The sequence below is a fragment of the Arvicola amphibius genome, chromosome 7 (assembly GCF_903992535.2).
Source record: "Arvicola amphibius chromosome 7, mArvAmp1.2, whole genome shotgun sequence".
Lineage (NCBI taxonomy): Eukaryota > Metazoa > Chordata > Mammalia > Rodentia > Cricetidae > Arvicola > Arvicola amphibius.
The window spans coordinates 969,807-995,780 of NC_052053.1; the positions used below are offsets into that span (position 1 = coordinate 969,807).

A 25,974-nucleotide genomic window follows, 5' to 3' on the forward strand; every position below is an offset into this window, starting at 1 on the left:
ATACTTTACTGCAAGATTATTATTTACAGTAATGAAGCAGAAAATGTAGTTTGAGCATATGTTTTACTCCCTGAAGAATTTCTAATCTTTGAATTCCTATTTATACCATGTCAAAATTACCATGAAAGTAAAACCCTACAAACAGAGTGCAAAACACAGTTCTTTCTTGAGTGAACACAGTACATTTCATTCTTCTCTTAATACAAACTTGTATTGTTTCCTACAGAATCAAGATCACACAGAAGGTACCATTTATACATTGTGACCATAAAACATTCTCCATGGACTGAATGGCCAAAGGAAACCACTCAGCAGTGACAGAGTTCATCCTCTTGGGACTTACGGAAGATCCTGAGCTTGAGGTCATTCTCTTTGTAATCCTTCTAATCATTTACTTGTTTAGTGTCATGAGTAACCTAGGACTGGTTCTGTTAATCCAAATCAGTCCTCAGCTTCAGTCCCCTATGTATTTTTTCCTCAGTCATCTGGCTTTTGTTGATTTTTGCTATACCTCCTGTGTCACTCCAAATGCTCTGGTGAATTTTTTGCGTGAGATTAAAAGCATATCGTTTTATGGATGCGCAGCTCAGGTGTGTTTCTTCACCACATTTTCTGTGTGTGAGGTCTTCCTGCTGTCTGTAATGGCCTATGATAGGTACGTGGCCATCTGCAACCCTTTGCTCTATGTGATTATCATGCCAAGGCGGCTCTGCTTTCAAATAGCCACGACCACGTACGTGTATGCATTCGTCACAGCACTTATTCAAACGGTGACAACGTTCCTTTTGTCTTTCTGCGACTCCAACCGAGTGAACCAGTTCTTTTGTGAAGACATTCCTATCATGGCTCTAGCTTGCTCCAGCACTCAAGTCAAGGAGCTGATGCTGTTGAGTATGGCTGGGTTCAACATATGCTGCTCTCTCTTTATTGTCCTCATCTCCTACCTGTTCATCGTATCTGCAATCCTGAAGAAGCACTCGGGGGAAGGGAGACGGAAAGTCTTCTCCACCTGCGCTTCTCACTTGTCTTCTATTGCTATATACTATGGGACAATCATTTTTATGTACTTACAGCCTGAATCTAGCCATTCCTTAAATACAGACAAATTTGCTGCGGTTTTTTATGTAGTGATAATACCCATGCTAAACCCACTAATTTATAGCTTAAGGAATAAGGAGGTGAAAAGTGCATTAAAGAGAAGCATAGATAAGATTCCTCTGAGTATTAGTAAATGATCCAAAATAACCTAAGCAATAAGAAATAAATTCAACGTGTCTAAATTTACCTAGAATCACAGTGGTGATATCCACTAGGAGAAAATACAGGTAAACATTTGCCCTTGGTATTAAATTCTCAAATACATATTATATAAATAATTTCACAATTATTTTAAATACTGTGATGGAAGGGGAAAGTTCTTGAGTAGGCGTAAATGCAGTTTGTTGGGAATTTCATACATGCATCGCTGGTGCTGCATTCCTATCATTCCCAGCACTCTTTCTGCATGCTTCAGTTCTTCCCATGCTGCAGCACACTGCAGTCTACATGTTGGTGTAATGGTTTTTAAAATTATGGTCGTTAAGATGATGACAACTTGATCTAATGGTGTTAGTGCTTTAGTGTGAATTGAAAGAAATGATCTAAGAAATAAATGATGCTGGGAGGAGCTGGGGAGACAGAGGTAAACCAAACATTCCTATCTCATTGTCATTAAACTCTGCCAACAATTTCCTGTCTGGCTTTGGAGAAATCTGGGAAAGAAAGAAAGAAAGAAAGAAAGAAAGAAAGAAAGAAAGAAAGAAAGAAAGAAAGAGAGAGAAATATTTTGCATTTTACTTTTGTATGTCCTAAGTAGAAAAACAGTCAGTTTGTCACACAGATGTTCTGTGATATATTTTGTTTCATTAATACTGCAGGTTTAATATAACCACTTTTATATAATTCTGCTTATTTGTATGACAGTGGATAAAGCATTTGTTTCTTAATAAAGTGACTTCCATAATCATTATGCATCTATACCTTCACTGAGTGTCAAAATCATTGTTTTAAGCAATGTAAAACTATCAGTAGAAATATAAATAATTTTTTACAGCTAGCATTTAAAATATAATAAGCATTTTGAACGGTTAAATGAGGAAGTATTTCTATATCTGAGAAAAAATAATTATGCTCAAATTTGATCATCTCTACATGTGATACCACTAAGAAGGAGGAAGAAGCAATTCTACCCAGGACTTCAGATAAGCCCTGCACCTTCCCATCACACAGAGACTGAACAACAAATGATAGTTAGCTTTCCCAGGACTTGAGCATTTTACCAATTTTCTCAGGGTTTCCTAAAGATGCTGACACCCCCCAGATGGTAGGAACTAATTTTAAAAGCATGATGCCCTTATTCCCAAGAGGTGGTTTGGGGTCATTTGGTGGGTTATGGATATTAGTCATTGTTTATATGGTTGGATGCAATTCGTTATTAGTCATGGTCAGGGAAGAAACTAAAATAAGGTTGAATTAAGGGATTTTTTTTCCTTTTTGCCTTCATTCATTCTTTTTTCTAGCCTCTATCCTTCCTTCTTATCTAGTGGGGAAAAGGGCAGGAGAAATATAGGAATGATAGGATTAAAAGATAGATTATTAATTCTATTAAAATACAACTACTCTTCTCAAAGGTTTTACATTAGTATAAGATTTGTATATTAATATAAATTTAAAGTTATTTTGTTACAATATACTGTGTACATGTTTCTACTCTTATGTAAGGTACTATACCTATGCAGCTAATTTAATAATGTAGTATAAAATTCTAGATCATGAAAGCATTATTACAAGCTGTTAAGGATAACTAAAAAATGCAGGTTAGTAGTCATTTACAGCAAACAAACTTGCAGTAGAAAACAGTACCTTCTTGAAATTTGACAAATACAAATGGACTGGACATTGTGAATGTAATTCTTACTTGATAATAGTTCTTATTGCATATAGTTTTACTTTGGTGGTTAAATTCTTTCCTTTTTATTTAGACTAAAGGGGGGAAATGCTGTGGGATAATTTTTTTTGTACACTGTGCAGATGTGTTTCTACCAAGACACCTTTTGATTGGTTTAATAAAGAGCTGAGTGGCCAATTGCTAGGCAGGAGAGGATAGGCAGGATTTCCAGGCCAAGACAGGTACTTTGAGAAAAAGAGAGGTGGAATTTGTGTGTGAGAAATGTGTAAGTATGACACACAGTATGGAGGATAGAGAACAAACCAGCTGGCAGATGTAGATTAATATAAGTGGGTTAAGTTTTAACAGCTAATTGGGGAAAAGTCTACACTATGGTCAAGCTTTCATAATTAGTAAAAAGTCTCCATGTCATTATTCAGGAAGTTGTGGCCCAAATAAGTCTGACTGCAGTGGGTGATCTGTATCTTTTTCCTGTGAATTTCAGTTTAATGAGTATGCTTTTAGAAAATCCTTGATAGTGGTATTCTTAATATTAAAATGAACAAAATGGAAGTGCAAAGTCCCATTAATTATTTTATTCTTATCACATAAGCAATTTAATCATTTGTACGAAATGTTTAATTTCCCACAATTGTTTAATGTGTTTAATGATGTTTAATCCCACAATCGCCATGTTTATTCAGGCATATTTCCAACTGGATTAAATTTGTTAGAGTTATCTTGGAAAATGTATTATTATGGCAGGTGCAAATTAATTACAAATAAAAATGAAAAACACAGGAGTTGTAGACAGATTTTTCTTTGGGATGTTTAAAAAAAAAAAAACAGAATCAAAAAAAAAAAAAAAACCCAGAATCCCAGAATTATATTATGAAAGTTAGGTCTTAGCTTAGGCTTGTTTCTAATTAACTCATAACTTAAATTAACCCTTTTCTATTAATTTACTTTATGCCTCGTGACTTTATTACCTCATCTCAAGACTTCCCATCCTGTTTGCTCTGAATCTCCTAGTGTTTCCCCTTCTTCTTCACATTAGTGTTTCCTCTCTTCCCGGAAATCCTGCCTTGCTATTCGTTGTTCAGTTTTTTTATTAAAGCAAAGAGAGTACATCTTCAGTGTACAAACGATTATTCCACCACAAGGAGTTTTCAGATATAATAATTAAAGACATTTTAGAGCTATTCTCTGCTCTGATAAGCACAATGATGTAATGAAGTATTGGGAGGATGACAGTTCAAGGTTGAAATATTCACATTCAGTAAAATTAAGTTTTATGCCTTTTAGGTAAAATTAATAGGCTTCCAGTTGCATTTTTCTTGTATATATTCTTATATATCATTTACTCTATACCTAGATAGACAGTTTGAATATACAGATTGTCAAATTATACCCAGTTCTCATATGTTTACTTTTTGGTGTACTTAAACATAGAAACATGTCAATTTAAAATGATTTTTCCCCATGAATAAAATTTTAAGGAAACTGTTTCCTAGAAACGAATTACACGGGGCTCCAGAGCTGTGAAAAACTTATGGCTCAATGATAAACTGCTTCCTTATCAGCAGGTTGACTTCCAAATGCAGAGTTTTTATCGTTAATAAAATGTATAGTCATTTTATAACCTTGGAAAAATATATAGTGGCTAAATTTACTTAACTTTCCTGTGTAACAAGAACTATTATTAAAAGTCACTATGCTTTCAAATTATTTTGAAGATTTCACACAAAAATACTACATCTTCACCATCTCCTCCCTTTCATTCTCCATTTCCCAACTACCCCCATTCCCTTGAAATCCATGGTCTCTTCTTTCATTATTATTGTTCCATATATATTACATTACTGAGACCATGTGGTGCTGTAAATGTGTTTAGGGCTTACTGCTTGGGACTGAATAACCTTTAATAAAACCTGTAAAAAACTAAAAGGTGTAATAACCTAATCAAAACACATTTTACGTGTTATTTCTCATATGTTAAAGAAAACTAGTATTATTGTTTACACTTGGGATCAGTATGCTGATCAATCAATTAATATGTTATTTTTCCCACTTTAAAAATTAGGTCCCAACAGATCAACCATAGTATAATTACTCATGTTTATGGAACAGCATTATATTATTAGCTCAATTTATTAAGAATTATGTCATTCATGAAAACATTGAATAGTTCCAAGACATCCATGAAATGCATTCAGATATCCAGGAAAATCAAGAACTGGTAGCATACACGCAAGTTGCCTCAAGGTATATCAAACTTACTTACTGGGGATTTTTCAAAAGTATTATTTATAAATTAAGATAGTTATATACCAAGATAGCTAAACAGGCAAAGAGAATTTGGAGGAACAATCATGTCACTCATTCGTTTAAAAAGTCCAACAATTTGTTTAGTTTTTCTATTGGTTGCTTGTTACACATAAGATAATGAGTCACATTTAACTATTTAATTTTCTCGGTAGAAATTAGATATTTCAGAGTTACACACCAAGCTTGGCAGAATTATCTGTGTGTGGATTGAAGTGTATATTATTGGGGTAGGGTTAGCCAAATGCTGGTCTTTGATTTTATATGTTAAATTGAAGTACCTGTGGAATATGAAAATTGAAAATTATATGCAGCCAATTGGATATGCGTGCCTGGAGTTGGAGCAGGCATTTAGCCTAGACATCTATGTTTTTTGTTTCATCAAGGAAAAAGTCACAGCTGTTCCCTAGTGGTAGAAGATAATTTCTAAATAGAATGTACTCATGTAATGTGAATTGGTTATATGAAGGTAAGGGCATTAATTTAAGCATAAGAAAAGGCATCTGAGCTACCAAAGATGAAGGAAAAGAATTGAAAATGCAGAGATTTAAGTGAAAATAGCCATTGTTTCACTGTGAAAGTGATACCAATGACCTAATGCTTCTGATGAGCTTCTAAGAAGAAAGCACATTGCAGTTGGGAAGAAAAAAAGGTGATGATGAACTTGGAGAGAACAATTGTTTGAACTGCTGGGAGCAAATGTCGGAGTATAATAAACAGAGATATGTGGTGAATTACTTCTGTTGTTGATTAGATTTGGGGTTGGTTATTAGTGTGTTTTCAAAGGGAGAAAAACTAAAGAAGAAAAATCCATCTCTAATGTACAATTCCATAAACTGTTATGCCAGAATGAGTAAAATGGAAAAAAAAAAAAAAGAATGTGAAAGAGAGTTGTCTTTTTGTGTGGTGTGCAAGAAAAACAATGGATACAACGTACAACTGCATATGAGGGATGTACATTTGGGCTACACTGGCTTTGTCTGGAAGACCGGGACTAGAAGAGTAAAGAACATAGCTGGTGAGGGTAAAATAGAAAGGATGTGCGGCAGGGAACATTGGGGAAGCTTTGTGCATAGTTTAAGCCAACTCAAAAGACTACAATAATTATAATAGGAGCAAAATATTTATAGGGACATGTGCAGGAATAAAGTATAGGTGTCTAAATTTTGTTTAAGTAGACTCATCTTTCCCACATATGAAAGCGGAAAAAACTCAGGGGAAAGTAAACAGTGCGTGGAATGTCTGACAGTAAGACAAAAAGATAGAAGTGTCTGTCTTTCCTTGTGTCAGAAATAATCCAGTCTACTGAGAAACTGGAAGCCAACAATGACTAATTTTGAAAGCAAAAAGTTTAGAGCAGATCACTTTTGAGAAAATGTTCAATAACATTATTGCTAGTTCAAAAAAAAATGTCAAAACCATGAACAGTTCTGCCGAAGTCCAACTTCAGTAAGTTTTAGGTCCCAAAGAGGAGATGTGGAGTCTGATGGTGGGAGACCTGGATCTCCTTCTCACTTCCTCATTATATATCAAGGGGGAAAAAATCAAAGTACAAAACCAACAGCCTTATCTGAAACATCTTCTGATAGCATCTGTCAAATCAAGAAATTAAAAGTTTCTCGGGGTCTGCCAAGCATAGGAACTTCTGATTTTATTTCCTTGTGAAGCTGGCTACTCATGGGGCTACAATATTCTACACAGTCCAAAATTATCTTTATCTTAACCAAGTTATGTGGAGAATAATTTGATGTTTTCTAAAATGCAGGCTTTACAAAATAACTTGTAATGTACATTTCACTGGTGCTTTATACCATATTTCTGTTCTTGAGTTTTATAGTTTGGGCTTATTCTTTTCATACAGTCCCAAAAAGGAAAATTCTGGTATCTCATTCTTTTCCCATCATTTTTCCTAATCCCTCTGTATAGGCACATGTTAGGCCAATGAATATACTTGTGACATCTTGTTTCTAGAACTAAGCAAGAAATTTCCCCGAGTCTAACCTACTGGTACCACAATCCTTGGGGCACAAAAACATCCTCTTTCTACTGTTACTCTCCTTTCAGGCTGCAATCCCCTGTCTTCAACATTTTCTCTTGGGAACATGAGTATATTTCCCCAGAGGTTACAAAAGCAGAAAACTCCCCCTTATTCAAACTGATCCTAGAAGTGAAAGCAAAAATTAGCCTACCCAAAACTGACTCTCTTTGGCAAAGTTTCTCTGGAATCTTGTCAGGCATCTCCCTCTGTCTCAGCACTCAAGCCTTCCCTTGTGCCATGGCCTGCGCCATAGTGAAAATATCTGACAAACATCTGAATTTGAAAATCTTCAAGAAATTAAAACGAGACAGATTTAGATACTAGAAAGAGGACTTGCAGTAATTAATCACGTACTTAAACCGTGCAGAGTAAACATGGAATAAAGGAAGCAATTAACTAAAAATTAATAATGGGGTTGAAAGTATGAATATGCACAAAAGAGTAAAAATACACCATTGTAACTGAAGTAAAAATGAAAGGCCAACTATTCTTAAATCGATATTTTAATTTTGAACATTTATCATTTGATTATCTTTCAGATAACACATTTTAAAAAGGATCTCTGGAGACAGGAAGGTCAGACTGAGTGGTGATGAGGGTGCTCAGGTGAAGATATCAAGAACTCTTTTTAAACAAGATCTCTTGCGTGTGTGTGGCTACAAATGATAGATTTATAGAAGCATAGTTGACCTAGAATGAGGTAAGTGAAAACTCAAACAAGAGTTAGATATAAAGAATCTATACATTATAAAATAATTGATGTGGAATAATGATTCCATTCTTAACAAAACATTATTTTAGCCTACTGCAAAATCTGAGAAATGTAAAATGTATGAATCTAGGCAAAGAACTAATCTGAAAAAAAGAAAAGCAATTTTAGGGGAAAATCCAAACTTCGATCCTGGGATTGAAAATATATAGGAGATTGTTAATATCACTGCCAAAGGTCAACACGATTCACGGAATACCAGTGAAAATACTAAGGAATGTGAGAATGGGGACGGTTGATGATTAGAGTTCAGGAATTGGCAAGGATGTGATAGAACACTGTAAAAAAAGTTTCAGTTCCTATAGTTACAATCATGAGGAGACTTCTGCAGATACTTTTAATATGATAGACCAGCTTTCTACCTATAAAAAATCCCTATAGGTTTACACTTGGAATTTATAAACTGGAGAAATGATTTTCTGTAAAAGCTAACGCAATGTAAAGATATCCCTCAAAAGGTGTTCAACGTAGATGAGTGATTTAGAATTAACTATTGGTTTCTACATGATTATAGCCAAAGGAAGACAGGCTTGAAGGTGCCTTTCACAGGAAAATCTACACAGTCTAAGGCTGAAGGCAACAGTTCCGCAGTGTCTGAGTTCATCCTGGTGGGGCTGACAGATGACCCAGACCTTCAAGTCATCCTGTTTGCTGTATTTCTAGTCATCTACTTAGTTAGTGTCATCGGAAATCTAGGGCTGATCGCGTTAATCCAAGTCAGTCCTCAGCTTCACACCCCCATGTACTTTTTCCTCAGCCACTTGGCTTTCGTTGATTTCTGTTACACATCCTCAGTTACCCCAAATGCATTTGTAAATTTTCTTCGAGAAGTCAGAAGTATAAACTTTTATGCATGTGCCACTCAGGTGTGCTGTTTCATCACGTTTGTTGTTTGTGAGATGTACTTGCTGTCAATCATGGCCTATGATCGGTACGTGGCCATCTGGAACCCTCTCCTCTATGCAATCCTCATGCCGAGGAAGCTCTGTCTCCAGATGATCGCCAGCACATACATCTATGGCTTCACTGTTGGGCTTGCACAGGCAGTGGCAACCTTCCGCTTGTCTTTCTGTGGCTCCAATGTGGTCAACCACTTCTACTGTGATGATGTTCCCTTAGTTGCTTTGGCCTGTTCTGACACTCATGTCAAGGAGCTGATGTTGCTAGTCATTGCTGGCTTCAACACCCTTTGCTCTCTAGTAATTGTGGTCATTTCTTATATCTTCATCGTCTTTGCCATCCTGAGGATTCGTTCTGCTGATGGAAGACGGAAAGCCTTTTCTACCTGTGCCTCCCACCTGACCTCGATCACCATATTTTATGGGACAATCATTTTTATGTACCTGCAGCCCAAGTCAAGTCACTCTCTGAACACGGATAAATTTGCTTCTGTGTTTTACGTGGTGGTGATTCCCATGCTAAACCCACTGATCTACAGCTTGAGGAATCAGGAGGTCAAAAGTTCTTTGAAGAGAATTACTGAAAAATTGTCTTTGCCCGACCATTAATCCAAGATACACTGGAGAATAGCCAGAGAACATTTAGTTTTGTCTTAGTTGAAGTGACAGTGCTTAGTGACAGAGATCTACCATTCATGCTGAGATCTATGGCCCATTGGAATAGCACAGGTGCATGTGTGTGTATATGTATGCATATGTGTGTGCCATACGTGCATGTGTGGGTATGCATGTGTGTATGTGCATATGTATGTGTGTATATGTATGTGTGCATATATATATACATATATGTGTCTTTCTGTCTGGAGAGCAGAAACAGGATTCCTGCCCAGCCTGAGTAGCCAGTTAGGGCACTCTGGATTCAGTGAGAGAAACAACTTCAATATGTAAGGTGAAGAGAGATAGAGGATAATACCCATTGTTTACCTCTGCTTCCACAAATGTACATACATTCACATACACTGCCCCAAAACACATACAATACACAGTACACTGCACAAACACACACACACACACACACACACAGAGACCTGCACACACCTACATACACATAGTAATTTTATATAAAAATCAAAGATTGTGGAATTACCTCACTTAATCCTTTTAAATATTTAATAAATTTGAAATATCTTTGCATGTGTACATGAATGAACATACTTTCAAAAAGTGTTTGAAGTTCCCTTAAGTGAACTACATAGAACATCCATCATCATGAACAAAAAGATGTTATATTTTATAAAGATTTGATTTAAAAAAACTGATTTTTTTTTCAGTTTCCAGCTTGCCACTATAAATACCTTACTACATTTACTGAATTCTTTCCTGTATCACTTCTGGATGAATCATTTTATGTGAGGTGCTTCGATAATTTTTCCAGTAGCCAATTCAGGTGCTCTTTAAAGTGTACATATGAGATAGCTCGTATAATTCAGTAACACACATGCATCTCACAACTGGAAGAACCTAGAATTGGACCTAATTTTGAAAAATTATAAATATTAATTTTTAAATAGCTGTAATGTATTTCCCACTATGTCTGTATCAATGTTTTCATAGTTCTAACTGGAAGGCCAAAAACAGGGAGTGGTAGGGATTTCCTACAGACAGGGTATAACCAGAGACAAATGTTAAGATGAAATAAAGTTTATTTTTAGTATGACTTCATATAGAAGTAATCCTATCTAGAGACCTATGTAAACTGCCTAGGTGACACTGACAATAGCACAGGTAGTGGGGGCCAGAGATGCGCGCATTTGATCAATGTGGTCACTGAGAGAACGTTGGATCATTATTTCAGATCTGGATACCTGAGGAAGATGGCTGCAGGCAAGGCTGTTGTTTTCTGAACTAAATTAAATGGAAAGGAAAAGCTGACCAATGAAGAAGGTGGCTGGGCTTTGATGCTTTCTGTGTTCTAGATCAGGACATTGACAGTAGCAGTGGTTGATAAATTAGTTATTACAATGTTCCCCCACATTTCAAAAATGTCTTAGTTACCCTTATTTTAATGGTAGGAGAAGGACAAGGTAGGTCTAGTATAAACTGTCATTTTTTTTTCTTCTTGTTTTAAACAGTCAATAAATGATTAAAATGTCTGAAGAACTGAGCCAAAATCCAATTAAAAGTTCAGGGGAAAGGACACGCAATACCCTTTCACAGAGCAATGATGCCTAGCATTGATCCTATTTCTACTAATTCATCAGATCTGTATGCACAACTGAAGATGAAGAGCAGGCTACCCTCAGTCATCTAAGACATTGTGCTCAGAGTATGCTGTTATATGATCCCTCTTAAACTAGATTTAAATAACATCAGCAGTAAATGTGAAAGCCTGTTTCTGGCAGACCAATTGTAAGTCTTTTGGCAAGGACAGAACAGAACTAGGCAGGAAAAGCTAGACTGTATGCTGGGAGAAAAAGGGCAGAGCCAGGGAAAAACCATGAAGCCTCCAGAGACAGCCGCTGGGAACTTTGCCTGGTAAGCCACAGCCACGTGGTGATAAACAGATTAATAGAAATGGGTTAAATTAAGATGTAAGAATTAGCCAGTAAGAAGCTAGAGCTAATGGGCCAAGCAGTGGTTTAATTAATACAGTTTCTGTGTGATTAATTTGGGACTGGGTGGCCGGGAACACACAAATGGCCTCCTCCTTCACTGTTCACTTCTCATTGGAAAGAAAATTAAACAAAGAGTCACCACACAGAAGGCAGACCATTGTCTGCTTTAGCTATCATTTGCTACCAGTGTGGTTCTTTCATATCAAAAGGCAGGTTCTTAGCTGTTACTTCAAATTCTTACAATGTGGTATAAGGAGGAGAGGGATCTTTGAGTGAATATGTAAGGAGTGCACAAAATCCTGAGTGAAGGGATTGCTATAAAGCACCAAATCCTGAGACCCATAGGAAATTGGCAAAGCCTTCCTCTGGTTCGTATGCAGATGTTGCCAGAGTTTGCAGAAATTAACAACCACAGCTACTTCCTCCTCACAAATGACTGCCCTCTGAGGCCACTCCAATGCAGAGATCTCTTACCAACACTAGCTAAGCCCTCGGCTCCACTGCACATAAGTGCTAAGGTTTCTGGTCACTACATGTTTGTTACCACTCCAACAGATTGAGCACCATCAACATAATCTCAGCCTCTCCAATATGCGTGCATGTGTGTCTGTCCTTTCTTAATTTCCTCATTCCCCAGTCAGGGTAACCTGACCAACCATGATGAATGAGGTGTTATGAGATCCCACACTTCGAAATCCCTGTTCTCTTTGCCACTCTATACTTTTGATGGTTCAGGTGTTAGCATGACTATTATCCCAGCATTCAAGAGGTGGTTGGAGGAGGATCAGAAACTCAGTGTCATCCTCAGTTATGTAATGAGTACATAATCAGCATTACATTACATAACAGCATGCTGTTTCAGAAAAGGAAATGCCCTTGTTTGCATTTACAAACCTAGTGTCTATCTAATCTAAGTAATACAATACCTTTCAATTTTCACAACTACAGTTTTGCCAAAACCATAGCTCATACAGACTTGAACTTTACTGTATGGTATTTACAAGGCTATTTATCAAGTTATACAGATTATAAATAAACACAACACACCTTATAGATTTATTTGATGGCAATAAATATCATTACTTGATTGATATTGGGCAGGTTCCAGAAAACCCAAACGGGTTTTGTTTCTCACAAGAAATGGAAACTCTCCAAATTCCCATGAATTAAACCCTTAGCTTTATGTGACAACATTCACACAACTGACACTTAGCAACACATTGACTCCTAGTGAACATGGTCCAAACATTTTTGAAAAACTACCTGTGTGTTATTTTGGGAAATCAAAAGCAGTGTTTTTGCAATATCAGGAATGGATTCGCAATCTTGTCCAGAATCCTTAAACTAGAGCACACCTCCTCTGCTTGTAGCATACACCTGTGTTCACTGAGTAGAGTATAATTTGAACATGTGCATGTGACTTTGCTTGTCTGTCCAGACTTTTAAGAACTGGGGCAGTGTCAGTTTTTGTTGTTGGTGGTTGGTTGGATTGGTTCTTGGTCTCACTATGCTGCCTGGGCTGGTTTTAAAATTATGTTCTTCTTGCATTTGTCTCTTAAGTGTTGGGATTATACTTATGCTCCACCCCGTCTATCAGGAAAATGTATCTTATTATATTTATTTCCCATGATCTAATTGGATCATCACAGAAAATGTCTAAGTCTGTTAACGTAACAAAGACATTTTAAACTGCATGGGAAAGAATTACAATTGAAAGTTTGATTTATTTTCCTGCTCATACATAATAAAGCATGCTGCCATTATTTTCTTAACTTTAATATTTTTAAGGTTTCATATCCTTTATCTAAAGCTTTCTTAGAGGCTTCTTTTACCTCTTTATTTCTTAGGCTGTAGATGAGGGGGTTCAACATGGGGATAACTACTGTGTAGAACACTGAAGCCATTTTGTCTGTGTCCAGGGAGTGGTTTGATTTGGGCTGTAGATACATGAAGATGAGAGTGCCATAGAAAATAGTAACAGCCACCATGTGGGAGCCGCAGGTGGAAATGGCCTTGCGTCGCCCCTGGGTAGAGCGGATTCTCAGGATGGCAGCAATGATAAAGAGGTAGGAGGTGAGGACTATGGAAGAAGAGCAGATCATATCAAAGCCAGCAAAAGCAAAGATGAGAATTTCTTTCAGGTGAGTGTCTGAGCAGGACAGAGCTAAGAGCGGGAGATCGTCACAATAGAAGTGGTTGATTATATTAGGTCCACAATAGGTCAAGCGAAAGGTGATGATTGTATGGAAAAGGGCAACTAGGAAGCTGTACACATAAGGAACGGCCACTAACTGAATGCACACTCTCTTTGACATCAGTGTGGAATAATGCAGTGGGCTGCAGATGGCAACGTAGCGATCATAAGCCATAGAGGCCAGAAGAAAGCACTCCGTGATCATGAAGGTAAGGAAACAGCCCAGCTGTGTAGCACAAGCATGGAAAGGGATGGTGTTCTGCTCCACCACAAAGTTCACCATCATCTTCGGTGTGATGGCGGAGGAGTAGCAGAGGTCAACAAATGCCAGGTGACTGAGGAAGAAGTACATGGGTGTGTGGAGTCTAGAATCAATCCTGATTACAACAATCAACCCAAGGTTGCCTAGGACCGTGACCAGATAAATTGTCAAAAACATCACAAAACAAGGGGCTTGAAGCTCTGGCCTGTCTGTGATCCCCTTGAGGATGAACACGGTGACAAAGGAAATGTTGACTTCAGCCATTGATTCTGGAAGATAGTGTGGAAGAATACAAACACAGTTTCTTAGTGCCCCAATCAGTCCTGGAAGAAAGGATGCCCGTGTGTTTCTGCTTTGTAAAATGTCACCCTGGCAGCAAAGACATACTTTAATGACTGTTTCTCATTATTATTTGAAGGACAGGAGTCGTTTCATACAGAACTACGTGCTAAAGAGTTTCTTCACTTTTTATTTTTATAAATAATGGAAGTGATTGTTAAATAAAACATGTTACAAAATATGTGGAAAACTGACCATAAAAGTTTGTATTTTTGCTGTCAATTTGTTTCTGAAACATTTGAAAGGAACACAACAAAAAATACATAATTTGCAAGTAGAATTGTATTTATAGTTTCTAATTTTAATTCTATACTTTCCTGATAAAACATATAGAAGATATACCAAGAGAATTTTGCATATATCAATATAATTGTGTATATTACATCGGTATTTATTTTATTATTTCCTTCTTTATTTGGAGAGTAAATAATTTATCCTATAGAAACTAAGAAAAATTTCATCAGAAATTTGTAAATATTGGATATTTTTAAATTGTATTCTTCAAAGTTTTCATACCTATACAGAGTATTTCTCAGTCATATATGTACCACCTACTCTCTCCTTTCAAATTTGCTGTGTCCTTTCAACACACATCTACCATAAATTCATTTCTTTTTTCATAACTTGCTGATTCAAATTAGTGATGAATATATTTGCATAGCTATGGGGTAAACATCTGATGTATGGACAACCCACTAGAAGCTTGTAATTATAGTGGCTATGGCATTCAGTGAGTCGTAGTTGCTCAACATCCTGAAAAGAATTATTATGATGACATAATTTTTACATAGTAATACAATTTTATTCAAATTTACAATTCAACATATTTTACCCAGAAAGTAAATATATTTCAGATAGTTCATGAAATCAGCTATTCTAAATTACATATGCATTATGTGTGTGTTTTTCTCCATAAATACCTGCCAGTGTATTTAAATAGTTAAACATACCTATAACATTTGACTTGGATGAATATAACGCATTTTAAGTAAATATTCCATTGTAAATAACCCATGACAATCTGTACAGTTTAGAGAGCATTTTTGATGTAAACTGAGAATAATAACAAGAAAACCCTGAGAGATAATTCTAATTCCTTTATGTTGTTTTAGTTTCTGTTCTATGCTCTAATAAAGCACCAGGACCAAGGTAAAATAAAAGAAATTTAATTTCGGGCCCATAGTTCCAGAGGATTAGAGCTCTTGACCATCACAGCAGGAACTTTGCCACAGTCAAGCAGGCATGGGGTAGCAGTAGATGAGAGTTTACATCTTATCCACAGCATGAAACAGAAAGTTAAGTAGGAATGGCTTGAGCTATTGAAAACTAAAAGCCCACCCCCCAGCCACACATTTCCTCCATTAAGGTCACACCTCTTAATCTTTTCCAAACAATTCCAACTGTGGACCAAGCATTCACATACATGAGCCGATTAAAAATATCCTCATTTTAAACACCACAACGTGTCAATTTTAATTGACTGGATTTGTTACTTTTTTTCTGTTGTAACTAAATACTATTTCTATCTTATAACCTACTTTAGCACTTCACATGAATTTATTTAAGAAGATGAAGTCATCTGAGTTTCTTGTTTTTTGCTGGGATGAAGGTTGTCTGTTGACCCTGATGTACATTTGAAAAGAAAAAGAAAGCAGGAGATAATAGTGGTCACATAGAGGGTGCAGTACAGTATTGGTGTGACTGGAGTCCCTGTTTCTAGTCACCACTGTGCGCAGACTTTAAAGGCTTGCTCTTTCAGTTTTAATTTTGAGAAAACAACACAACTAACACATAATTCCATGATTTTATGAAATTTCTAATTTACAACTCTAGATTGTCTAAATTAATTCTTACTTTTTTTTTTTTTTTTTTTGGTTTTTCGAGACAGGGTTTCTCTGCAGCTTTTTTAGAGCCTGTCCTGAACTTCCAATTCATTTCTTAGTTTGTCCTGAAGCAAATTGCTGCGACATTGCTGTTAATCCCAGTCCACATATCTCAGTTCTTACAGGAAATCCACATAAGCCATTGACACATTTTACTACAGATTCTATGCAAAAATGAGTCACGTTTCACACTACATTGCAACTTTCTTTCAGCAAGCTTTTCCCACAGATGCCCTTACCCAGCAGAGTTACCTATTTTCTTTAACAGCTCAATGCACTCTAACAAGAACCCATGGTCTTGAGAGTGGCATTCAGAGATCACCATCTTTAAAATCCCCAGAACATTTTATAAAGTACAGTGAGTCATAATTGTGAACCACAGCCTGTAAGAACACTCTCACTAGCTGGATTGACAAGCAGGGCTCAGCCATATTTTCAATTACTTTACTTCTATCTTTTGGTGTTTTCTATGATATGTTCGGATTACTTACGTCTCTACCAGGCAAGTAGAGTTCAAGTCAGATTTGATAAGTGTTATAACTATACGAATAGTTTTCAGAAAGCAAATTGCTTCCTTTGTCTCACTTTTTTCTGGGAACTTCACAAGAGAATTTATCAGTATCTGTGGTTCCCATTTGTCATCTTCTTGTATGACGAACCTTTCTCTGCTTTCACACACAAAAGTCAGCTTTTTCATTCACCCTTAATTTATCTACAACCTGTTTTTAATGTATCTTTGGCCTCATACTTGCTTTGCAGCTCAAGTTACAACAATTCATGAATCACATGCTTCAACCTCCTGTTGGTTCAGGATGCATGTATGTTCCTAAATGCCCATCTGCAAACTAAGTTTTTGCTCCAATGTACATAACCATTTCACAGGTTATGTATCTATCATGTATCCTCTATTGTAGTAAGGAGCTATGGGCTGCATTCCTGCCACCCGGCTCCCGGCCGCCTGGCTCGCTTTACACCCAAAATACAACACACAAACTGTATTCATTTAAATACTACCTGGCCCATTAGTTTCAGCCTCTTACTCACATCTTGATTAACCCATATCTAATAATCTGTGTGGCAACACAAAGTGGTGCCTTACCAGGAAGATTCTAGCATACGTCCATGTTGGGCCCGAGCTTCATCATGTCTGTCTCCCTGAGGAGAGGCACAGCGGTCTGATTAACTTCCCAGCATTCTGTTCTGTCTACTCCACCCACCTAAGGGCTGGCCAATCAAATGAGCCAGGCAGTTTCTTTATTAACCAATCAAATCAACTCAAACAGAAGACCCTCCCACATCACTCTATCTATCCATCCATTCATCTATCTATCTATCATCTATCTATCTGTCTGTCTGTCTGTCTGTCTGTCTGTCTGTCTATCATCTATCTATCTGTCTGTCTATCTATCAATCATCTATCTATCATCTATCATCTATCTATCATCTATCTATCATCTATCTATCATCATCTGTTTATGCATATGTATGTATGTTCAGGTTCATGTCCCATGAAACACATTATCTCAGAGATAAAAGAACAAATTACAAGAATCTGTTCTCTTCTACAATGTAAGTCAAAGGGATTGAACTCAGATCATCAAGTACAGTGACAAACACTTGTAGCTCCTGAGCAATCTGCAAGACCCCAAGGTCTATAAACATTTTGGTTTCCAAAACCGAAACATTTTGTTAATTCTTCTAATCAAAGTTATCAGAAATATGATATATATTTCATTAATAGGACAATTATCAAATACAAATTAATTTTGGCTTTAACCATAAAATTGAAAAGTCAGGTTATTTTAACCATTTTATAGTAAGACAGTTTTAACTCTAGAAATTCTCTTTCTCTGTTTTCCTCTCTATATGTATATGCACATGTATTACACATAAAAATTACCTGTTTGGCAGAAATTATTAACAGAAAATTTGTGTTTACTAAACTGTATTAGTTGAGGGAAAAATGCTTATTTTTTATAATTAGTTCACCATGTACAACAACTACGTAAACAACCATAACTCATTTTTCAGTATTGATTAGCTCCCTTTAACTTGTTATCTTCTGATCTGATCTCTACAATTTCTGTTTTGCCCATTTCTCTTCTGAAATATATTTGTCGGGAAAAATAAATTTCCCTTTAAACTGAAGGCTCAATGATGTTGATTCTTTGGCCTTTTACAAATTTTGGAATCTGACATAACAGTAATGCTTTGCACAGAAAAGTTATTTGTTAATTTAAAAGAGAGAGAGGAAGTAATGTCTCAGGCAGACACTTCCCGCTCTATTTGCTGCTTAGTGTTAGAGGAACACCTGGGGCTCTTTTAAGCTCCTTTTAAGCTTTCTCCAGGTGTCTTCACACTAGCATCTTTCAAAGCTCATTGCACCTTTTTCCTCACCAACTTAGCAACTGAGCTACAAGTTACACGCACAGTGTTGCACAGGAGTTCCACCTCTGACGTTTCCTCAACTCTAACCAGCTCTGCACATCAACCAAACATACACATATCTTATAGACTGCCGTAAAACCATGGTGGGAAGCCCCACTCCCTCTGTGCTGGCTCCCCACCACAGCAGCTAGAATATAAACTACTGAATCTTTTTTTAAAAGGTAGTAATTTAGTAATGCACATCATAGGAAAGCTGTGACGAAAGGAAACAGAACAGAATTTGACTTCATTGAATACCGCAGCTCACCAATGAAGAAGTTTCCTAATGGGAGACTGGTGTGTACTGCCAGATTGGCTGTTACATTAGCACCCAAACTCCACCTGACTTACCTTCTTAGCAGTAAGCTAGGCTTCCACTGAGCTCATTCTGAAGTTGTCTTGGTGATTTATTATTTCCTAGGTCCCTTTAGATCTCAGCCTCTCCTGAGCTACACGGAAGTTATTACATTTCCTTCTGGTTTTTTTTTTTTTTTTTTTTTTTTAGTGGAAGAAAAGCTGTGAAAATTACATCGTGGATTTTCAAGAAAGCTCTTAACTGGAATCCTGAGGGGGTGCTCTTGCAACATTCCAATTAAATATTTCCTTTAGAGCAACTGTGAACTGCACCACGGGGGGTAGGGGAGAACCATAATAAATTGCAATGTTTTGCTCACTGTCATTATGAAATTTAACTCTGTAAAATGAAAATCAATGATTATAGATTTTGGACAAAACTCATTTCCACAATTTTAAAATTAAAGAAATGTATTACTTATGGCATTTTTTGAGAAGACTGAATGAGTCTACATAGGTAAAGAATTTAGTAAACTATAATTAGCTTTTTGTGAATCTCTTTCAAATTCCACTAACTCTTTCAAATGCCAATAAGACAATAGTAGTGCTATAAATAAGAAGATAAACCTGGTAATAAATAAATAAAGAAACAATATAAAGAAAAAGGACAAAAACATCCTGCACATCAAGAAAACAACTCAATTTAAAATGTGGTATAGACCTAAATAGAAGGAGGATTCTTAAAACAGGAAGCACCAATGGCAGAGAATCTATAAAGTTCAACATTCTTAGTCAAATGTAAGTCTAATGTAAATCTAATGATATATATCACTATAAATCAAAACTACTTTGAGATTTTTATCTTAAACCAGTCTGAATGGCAAATAAATAACAAATGGCAATTCATTCACATGAGAATGTGAAGTAAGGGGAACACTCCTCCATTGTCTGTGGGACAGCAAACTTGCACAGCCTCTGTGGAAACCAGTGTGATAATTCCTCAAGAAGCTGGAAACTGATCTACGTCAAAATCCAGCTATACTATCCTTAGCAATACACCCAAACATTACATCAGACTGAAAAGACACTTTCAGACATTTTCTTTGCTGCTCTACTCATAATAACCAGAAATCAGAAACAGCCCAAATCTCCATCAATGGATAAAGAAACTGTGACACACTCTTTAAAAAAAAATGAAATTATAAGACTTGCAGTAATAAATAGAGCCATAAAAAAATATTCCAAGTAATGTATTCCAGACCCAGAAAAACAAATATGGTTTATATTCCCTTGTACATGGACTTTAGCAGTTCTGTTATGTCTTTGAGAGACAAGTACAATGTGCAGAACCATAGAAGTCAAGAACAGCATAAGTGGCTAGGATGATGGGGAAGATCGTCTTAGGAAGGAGAAACAGAGTACGTAGTTATGGATGAATAGGAAGGGATGAGGAGGGGGTATGCAGAGGGCTCAATCATAGAAGAGGAAGGAAGAGGGGACAAGGGAGTGAATATAGAAAGGGACAGCTAAAACTAAGGGCCATTTTAATGGTGGTATGGAAACCAAATACAGTAGAAGCCTCCTAAAGTATATACACATATGAAGGTGATGTAAATGAGATCATCAAAGGTGGAAGAGATTGTGCTCCAACTGGACAACTTTCTTCACCAAATGAAGTTTCCTCTTTGGGATCTGCTTACTTCTATAATCAAGTTCTTAGTAAAGGAGGCTTGACTGGAACCCGCGTACAACTCAGGTTATTGCCATGACTATTGGTTGCTCTGCACAAAGTGATAGTATGACCTTATTGCTGAAGATAATGCCTAAATAACTCATTGAATATAGAGAAGTCTAGCTGGTGCTTTCCTATGGCTTTCATCCCTACTGATAATTATTCATGATGTTGGAAGGTAATCTGTGTGCTACTAAAGGAAGGAAAGGTAATCAACAACTCAGCTACAAACCCTTTGATCTACAATAACTTGTATAGAAGATCCATAGATAGATTTTTCCTTGAGCCTCCAACTCACAAAAATTATACAGAGACATTATTAATTATGAAAGCTCAGTCTTGGCCTAGGCTTGTTTCTAACTAGCTCTTATAACTTAAATTCACCCATATTTTTCCATCTGTGTTCTTCCATGTGCTTGTTGCCTCATCTCTGTTTTGCAAATCCTGCTTCTTCAGCCTCTGGATGGTAAATCAACTTTCTTCTTCTCCTGAGACCTCTCTGTCACCAGAAGTCCCACCTAACCTCTTCCTGCCTAGCTATTGGCCATTCAGCTCTTTATTAAGCCAATCACAATGACACATCTTCACACATTGTAAAGAAATATTTTTCAACAAAGATGCCCAGTGCAATAGAGGCACAAAGCTGGTGGGAATGATCCACCAATATCTGAAAGGATTTAAGGTGCACTCCATGAGATCAAACCCATCCCTGACACTGTTTGACTGTCCAAAAAACTAAGACTAGGTAGTCCAGGGACCTACATGAAAACCAAATTCACTGTTCTGATCAAGGATCATAGCAAGAAAATGACTCTTAACAGCATTCTGCTATACTCATAGATAAGTGTCTCACTCAGCTACACAGAGTTTCCTCCTGAAGCAGATAAAAACAAATACAGAGAACCATAGCTATAAACTGTGCACAGAGTTAGAGACCTTGGAATACTTGCTACTGTATTGGATGTCTCCGTCAAATCCCTCACCTCACAGTTCAGAGAACCATGTGAAAGAGGAGGCAGAAGGAACATAAGAGCCAAGGGGAAGCCGGGTGGTGGTGGCACACACCTTTAATTCCAGCACTCGGGAGGCAGAGGCAGGCGAATTTCTGAGTTCGAGGCCAGCCTGGTCTACAACAGCTAGATCCAGGACAGGCTCTAGAAACTACAGGGAAACCCTGTCTCAGGAAAACCCTGTCTCGAAAACCAAAAAAAAAAAAAAAAAAAAAAAAAAAAAAAAAAAAAAGAGCCAAGGGGATGGAGAACACCATGTAAACAAGGCATTCTAAACACAACTGGACCAATGCATATATGTGTTGGAGGAAGGCTGCTTGTTCATCCCAGCCACCCAGAACCAAAATAATTACACAGAAACTGTATTAATTAAATCGCTGCTTGGCCCGTTAGCTCTAGCTTCTTATTGGCTAACTTACATCTTAATTTAACTCATTTCTAGTAATTTGTGTATCGCTACAAGGTCGGGCCTACCAGCAAAGTTTCAGCAGTCTATCTCTGGAGTCCCCCTGACTCTGCCCTTCTTCCTCCCAGCATTCAGTTCTATCTTCCCCACCTACCTATGTTCTGCCCTATTAATAGGCCAAGGCAATTTCTTTATTCATTAACCATGAAAAGCAACACACAGACAGAGGGACTTCCCACACCATATATGAATTCACAAAGACTAAGGTAGCATGCATAGGTCCTGCATGGATCTAGGCCTGATGGGGTCCCAGTGCAAAGTAGATACAAGTCCTGACCCCTAGCTTGGAAGCTTTCTCCAAATGATAACTGCTGGCAAATGAAAAATTAATTTTATATAATATAGTTTCACTGAGTATACAAACCACTGTTAAGCACAGGCCCCATGATCTGCAGGACCTTCAGTAGACGGCCAACAAAGCAAACTTAGCAAATGCAAGATAATATTTTGAGGAATTTTTTGTCCCATAAAGCATTGTCTGAACATTTTTTTTTCTTTTTCACCCTAAAGCCTGCATTTTCTGGAGGAACAGATTAACCCAGAGCGAAATCTTTAACCTCCAATTCTATCAAATTTTAAAAATATTGAAGTGCCACTTTCACCAAAGGTTTTAGAATTTCGCCTAAATACAAAGAGGAAATTCCCCTTTCTAGTGAGTTATCGGAGTATGAGATTATCTTGGGAAAATGAGAAGACTTACACTTGCAGAATTTGAGGATTCCCAAGAAGGATAATGCATAGTACTTCAGACATAGAGTAACTAGCCAGTGAAATCATTTTTTTTTTTTTTTTTGAGACAGGGTTTCTCTGTGGCTTTGGAGCCTGGCCTGGTACTAGCTCTTGTAGACCAGGCTGGTCTTGAACTCACAGAGATCCGCCTGCCTCTGCCTCCCGAGTGCTGGGATTAAAGGCGTGCGCCACCACCGCCCGGCTTAGCCAGTGAAATCTTAAATACAAACACATAGTGGGTAATTTAGCTGCACTGAAAAAGTATTGATCAACTTTTCTTCATTGGCCTGAGTGTGAACACATAACCCTCCACGTATTCACAAGAGTTTTACAGTGAAGTGTATCTCCGGTCCTACTGTTTATCTGTTTGTTTGTTTGTTTTTCCTGTTAAGAACAAAGTAAAAAAAAAAAGGCTAATTAAATAAGGTAAATTATTTCTTTAAGTGTTAAATTAAAGGCCTGGATTTGAATAGATATTAAAAACCATTTCAGGTTGCATACTCAAAGTGGCAGATTCCGAGCTATGATCCAAAAGGAAGAGAGAACATGTAGTACTTGTCTTTCTTAGTCTGAGACACCATTTAATATAATATTTCCAATCTCATGAATTTATCTTCAAATTTCATGGTTTCATTTCTCTGTAGCATTGAATAGAATCACTCTTCGTATATGTAGCACCTTCTCATCATCCACTGATCAGTTAAAGGACAATTGGGATACACACATATGTACTTATGTGTGTATGTGTATAACAAGAACAAATAAAAACAGTATCATGATACAGGGGAAGTAAGAATGGGAAATGGAGAGATGGAAATGATATAAATACAATAGCATGTGTGAAATTCTCAAAACCTAGAGAAATGTAAATTAAAAATAAAACAATAAAATTATGTGGCCAAAGAAAAATAAAATAGAACTTTGTGGAATAAGTTTCCTGGGAGGAAAGGCACAACGTCCAGCTTCAACCAGTGAAGGACAAGGAAGGAGAAAGAGCAGAGTCGAAGAGATATGAATCCATGGATCTGTGTAAGTCACTCAGATTTTATCTAACTCCTGCAATAAAAAATCAGTAGAGGGCTTCATAAGAATGATATTACCAGAAATTGTTTTTACAAAATGTCTTCTAAAATTTATAAGAGACCTAACTTAATGTAATGCTATATTATAATCCAAAAAATTATAAATGGGGACATTAACATAAGAAGAATAAAATTCCAAGTTAAAGAAATAAAATTTCTGGTCTGTATATATGAACCTATAAGAAATGAGAAAAAAAGCTGCAGAGGTGTCTCAATGTTTAAAAGCACTTGTTGCTCTTTCAGAGGACCCAAGTTTAATTCCTAACACCCACATGGCAGTTAAAACCATCCAGTTCCAGGTGATCCAAAGTTTTGTTCTGACCTCCATGAGTACCAGACACATATTTGGTACACATAAATATAATAAGGCAAAACACTCATACACATAAAATATACGTATTGTTTTAAAAGGAAGCAAGAAAACGAATCATTGGGTTGTTTTACTGTATTTGTAAGGACATTGTAATCTTAGTTGAAAAATAAAAGTTGCTTTGGCTAAGACATTTAGAAAGAAAAAGATATACATCAAACAATTCAGCTTTGCATGTATAAATGTATGTAGAATGTATGAGTTAAAAATGCATCCAATGGAACTTATTAACATATCATTTAAGGCCATCACAGTATGTATAATGGAGAGGCCATGACTTGCTCTAATGTGGGTGAATATCAGACAATACTCTAAAAATACAGTGTAAAGGGGGCTCCAAACTAAGAATAGAGGGGGTATCCATGGATTTTTAAATGACTGCAAGGAAACGGAAAGAATAAAGGGGATCCTGGCTAAACCAAACTGACTGAACTATTAATGAAAGCACGCAATGTTGATCCATTGTCATTTGATGTGAGGGATGAGGAGACTGACTGGATGTTGAAAGTGGTGTTTTTAGATAGGAGTGACCAGAGGTCTTTGCTGAACTGCCTTGGCAGGGTTCTTTCCTAAAGCTGAATATTACAGGCACATATGGGTCCAGAAAGAAGCTTGATACCCTCGGTAAAATTTGATCAAATAAATAACCTTAACCTATCATTTATTTATCTTTCTATTGTTCAATCATCTGTCTACTTAAACAACACAATATTTATGTATTTTATTACTACAGATAATAACAGTATATACAAGTTACAATTATTACAAGTTGTTATTGTTACTGAAGGGATTGTGTGCCTAATTATCACGGAATAGATATAGATATATAATTTAATATATATAAACTATGTGTGTATAATAGTGATTGAGTCCTTCAATCTTGCATGCAAATTATTTACATAATTTGAGACTTTATTTTCTTATCTGAAATATTAGAAAATTAAACCAAAATTATGTAGTACTTGCGAGGATCAATGGCACAATGTATAGATATATTTCTAATAACTTACTTGTGACATATCATAGTCACTCAGTGTTAGACCCGACATTAAATAGTCCTGTTGTAAATAGTATTTTCATTGTGTAATTGAGATTTGGACTTCATGATCTTCCCTTGTGTGCCCAGGTAAAGTGTAAAGGTTCTGGGCACAAACTGAGTGAAAGCAAGCTCAAAATTTTCCAAGTAAACTGTTTTGTTTCCCAAAGGAAAGTGCTTCGATGTAGAAAAAAAGAGCTGGCCCTGGGGAGTTGTAATTATCTCAATATATTCAAACTAAATTCATTAATCTTAATGAAAAAGTTGAAACTTTGTGTTTGCTGAGAGTGCTTTCGGATAATATGTCCCCACGAAAATGCTAAAGAACCCTTCCCTCTAATAAGGCCCCTGGAAACTGATTAGCAAGTAAACTGAAGTTATAGTATAGGGAATTCTCTTGGCAACGAGGAGTTTTATAATAGGACCCAACGAGACAGTTTCATCATCAACACAAACTCTGGTTTCAGTTTCTTTTCCTGAATGATCAGTAGTTGTTTAATTACAAACAAGGAATGAAAAATTGCACTTAAAGAAAATGGCACTTTGCTTGCTATCTTAGCTCCTCTGAATTTTTGAGA

The 25,974-nt window shown here is 36.6% G+C and overlaps 3 protein-coding genes across 3 annotated transcripts; 2 read left to right on the top strand and 1 right to left on the bottom strand.

Annotated features, from left to right (window-relative positions):
- The first annotated feature begins 290 nt into the window (after positions 1-290).
- Positions 291-1,235, top strand: LOC119819613 (olfactory receptor 5AL1-like). The gene has a single exon (XM_038337884.1). The coding sequence runs from the start codon at positions 291-293 to the stop codon at positions 1,233-1,235; it is 945 nt and encodes a 314-aa protein (XP_038193812.1).
- A 6,749-nt stretch (positions 1,236-7,984) lies between these two features.
- On the top strand, positions 7,985-9,566 carry LOC119818804 (olfactory receptor 5AL1-like). The gene is made up of 2 exons (XM_038336579.1): positions 7,985-7,989; positions 8,573-9,566. The coding sequence occupies exons 1-2, from the start codon at positions 7,985-7,987 to the stop codon at positions 9,564-9,566; spliced, it is 999 nt and encodes a 332-aa protein (XP_038192507.1).
- Positions 9,567-13,332: 3,766 nt separating this feature from the next.
- LOC119818846 (olfactory receptor 1038) lies at positions 13,333-14,292 on the bottom strand. The gene has a single exon (XM_038336665.1). It carries the CDS (start codon positions 14,290-14,292, stop codon positions 13,333-13,335), a length of 960 nt encoding a protein of 319 aa, XP_038192593.1.
- Between the last annotated feature and the right edge of the window lie 11,682 nt (positions 14,293-25,974).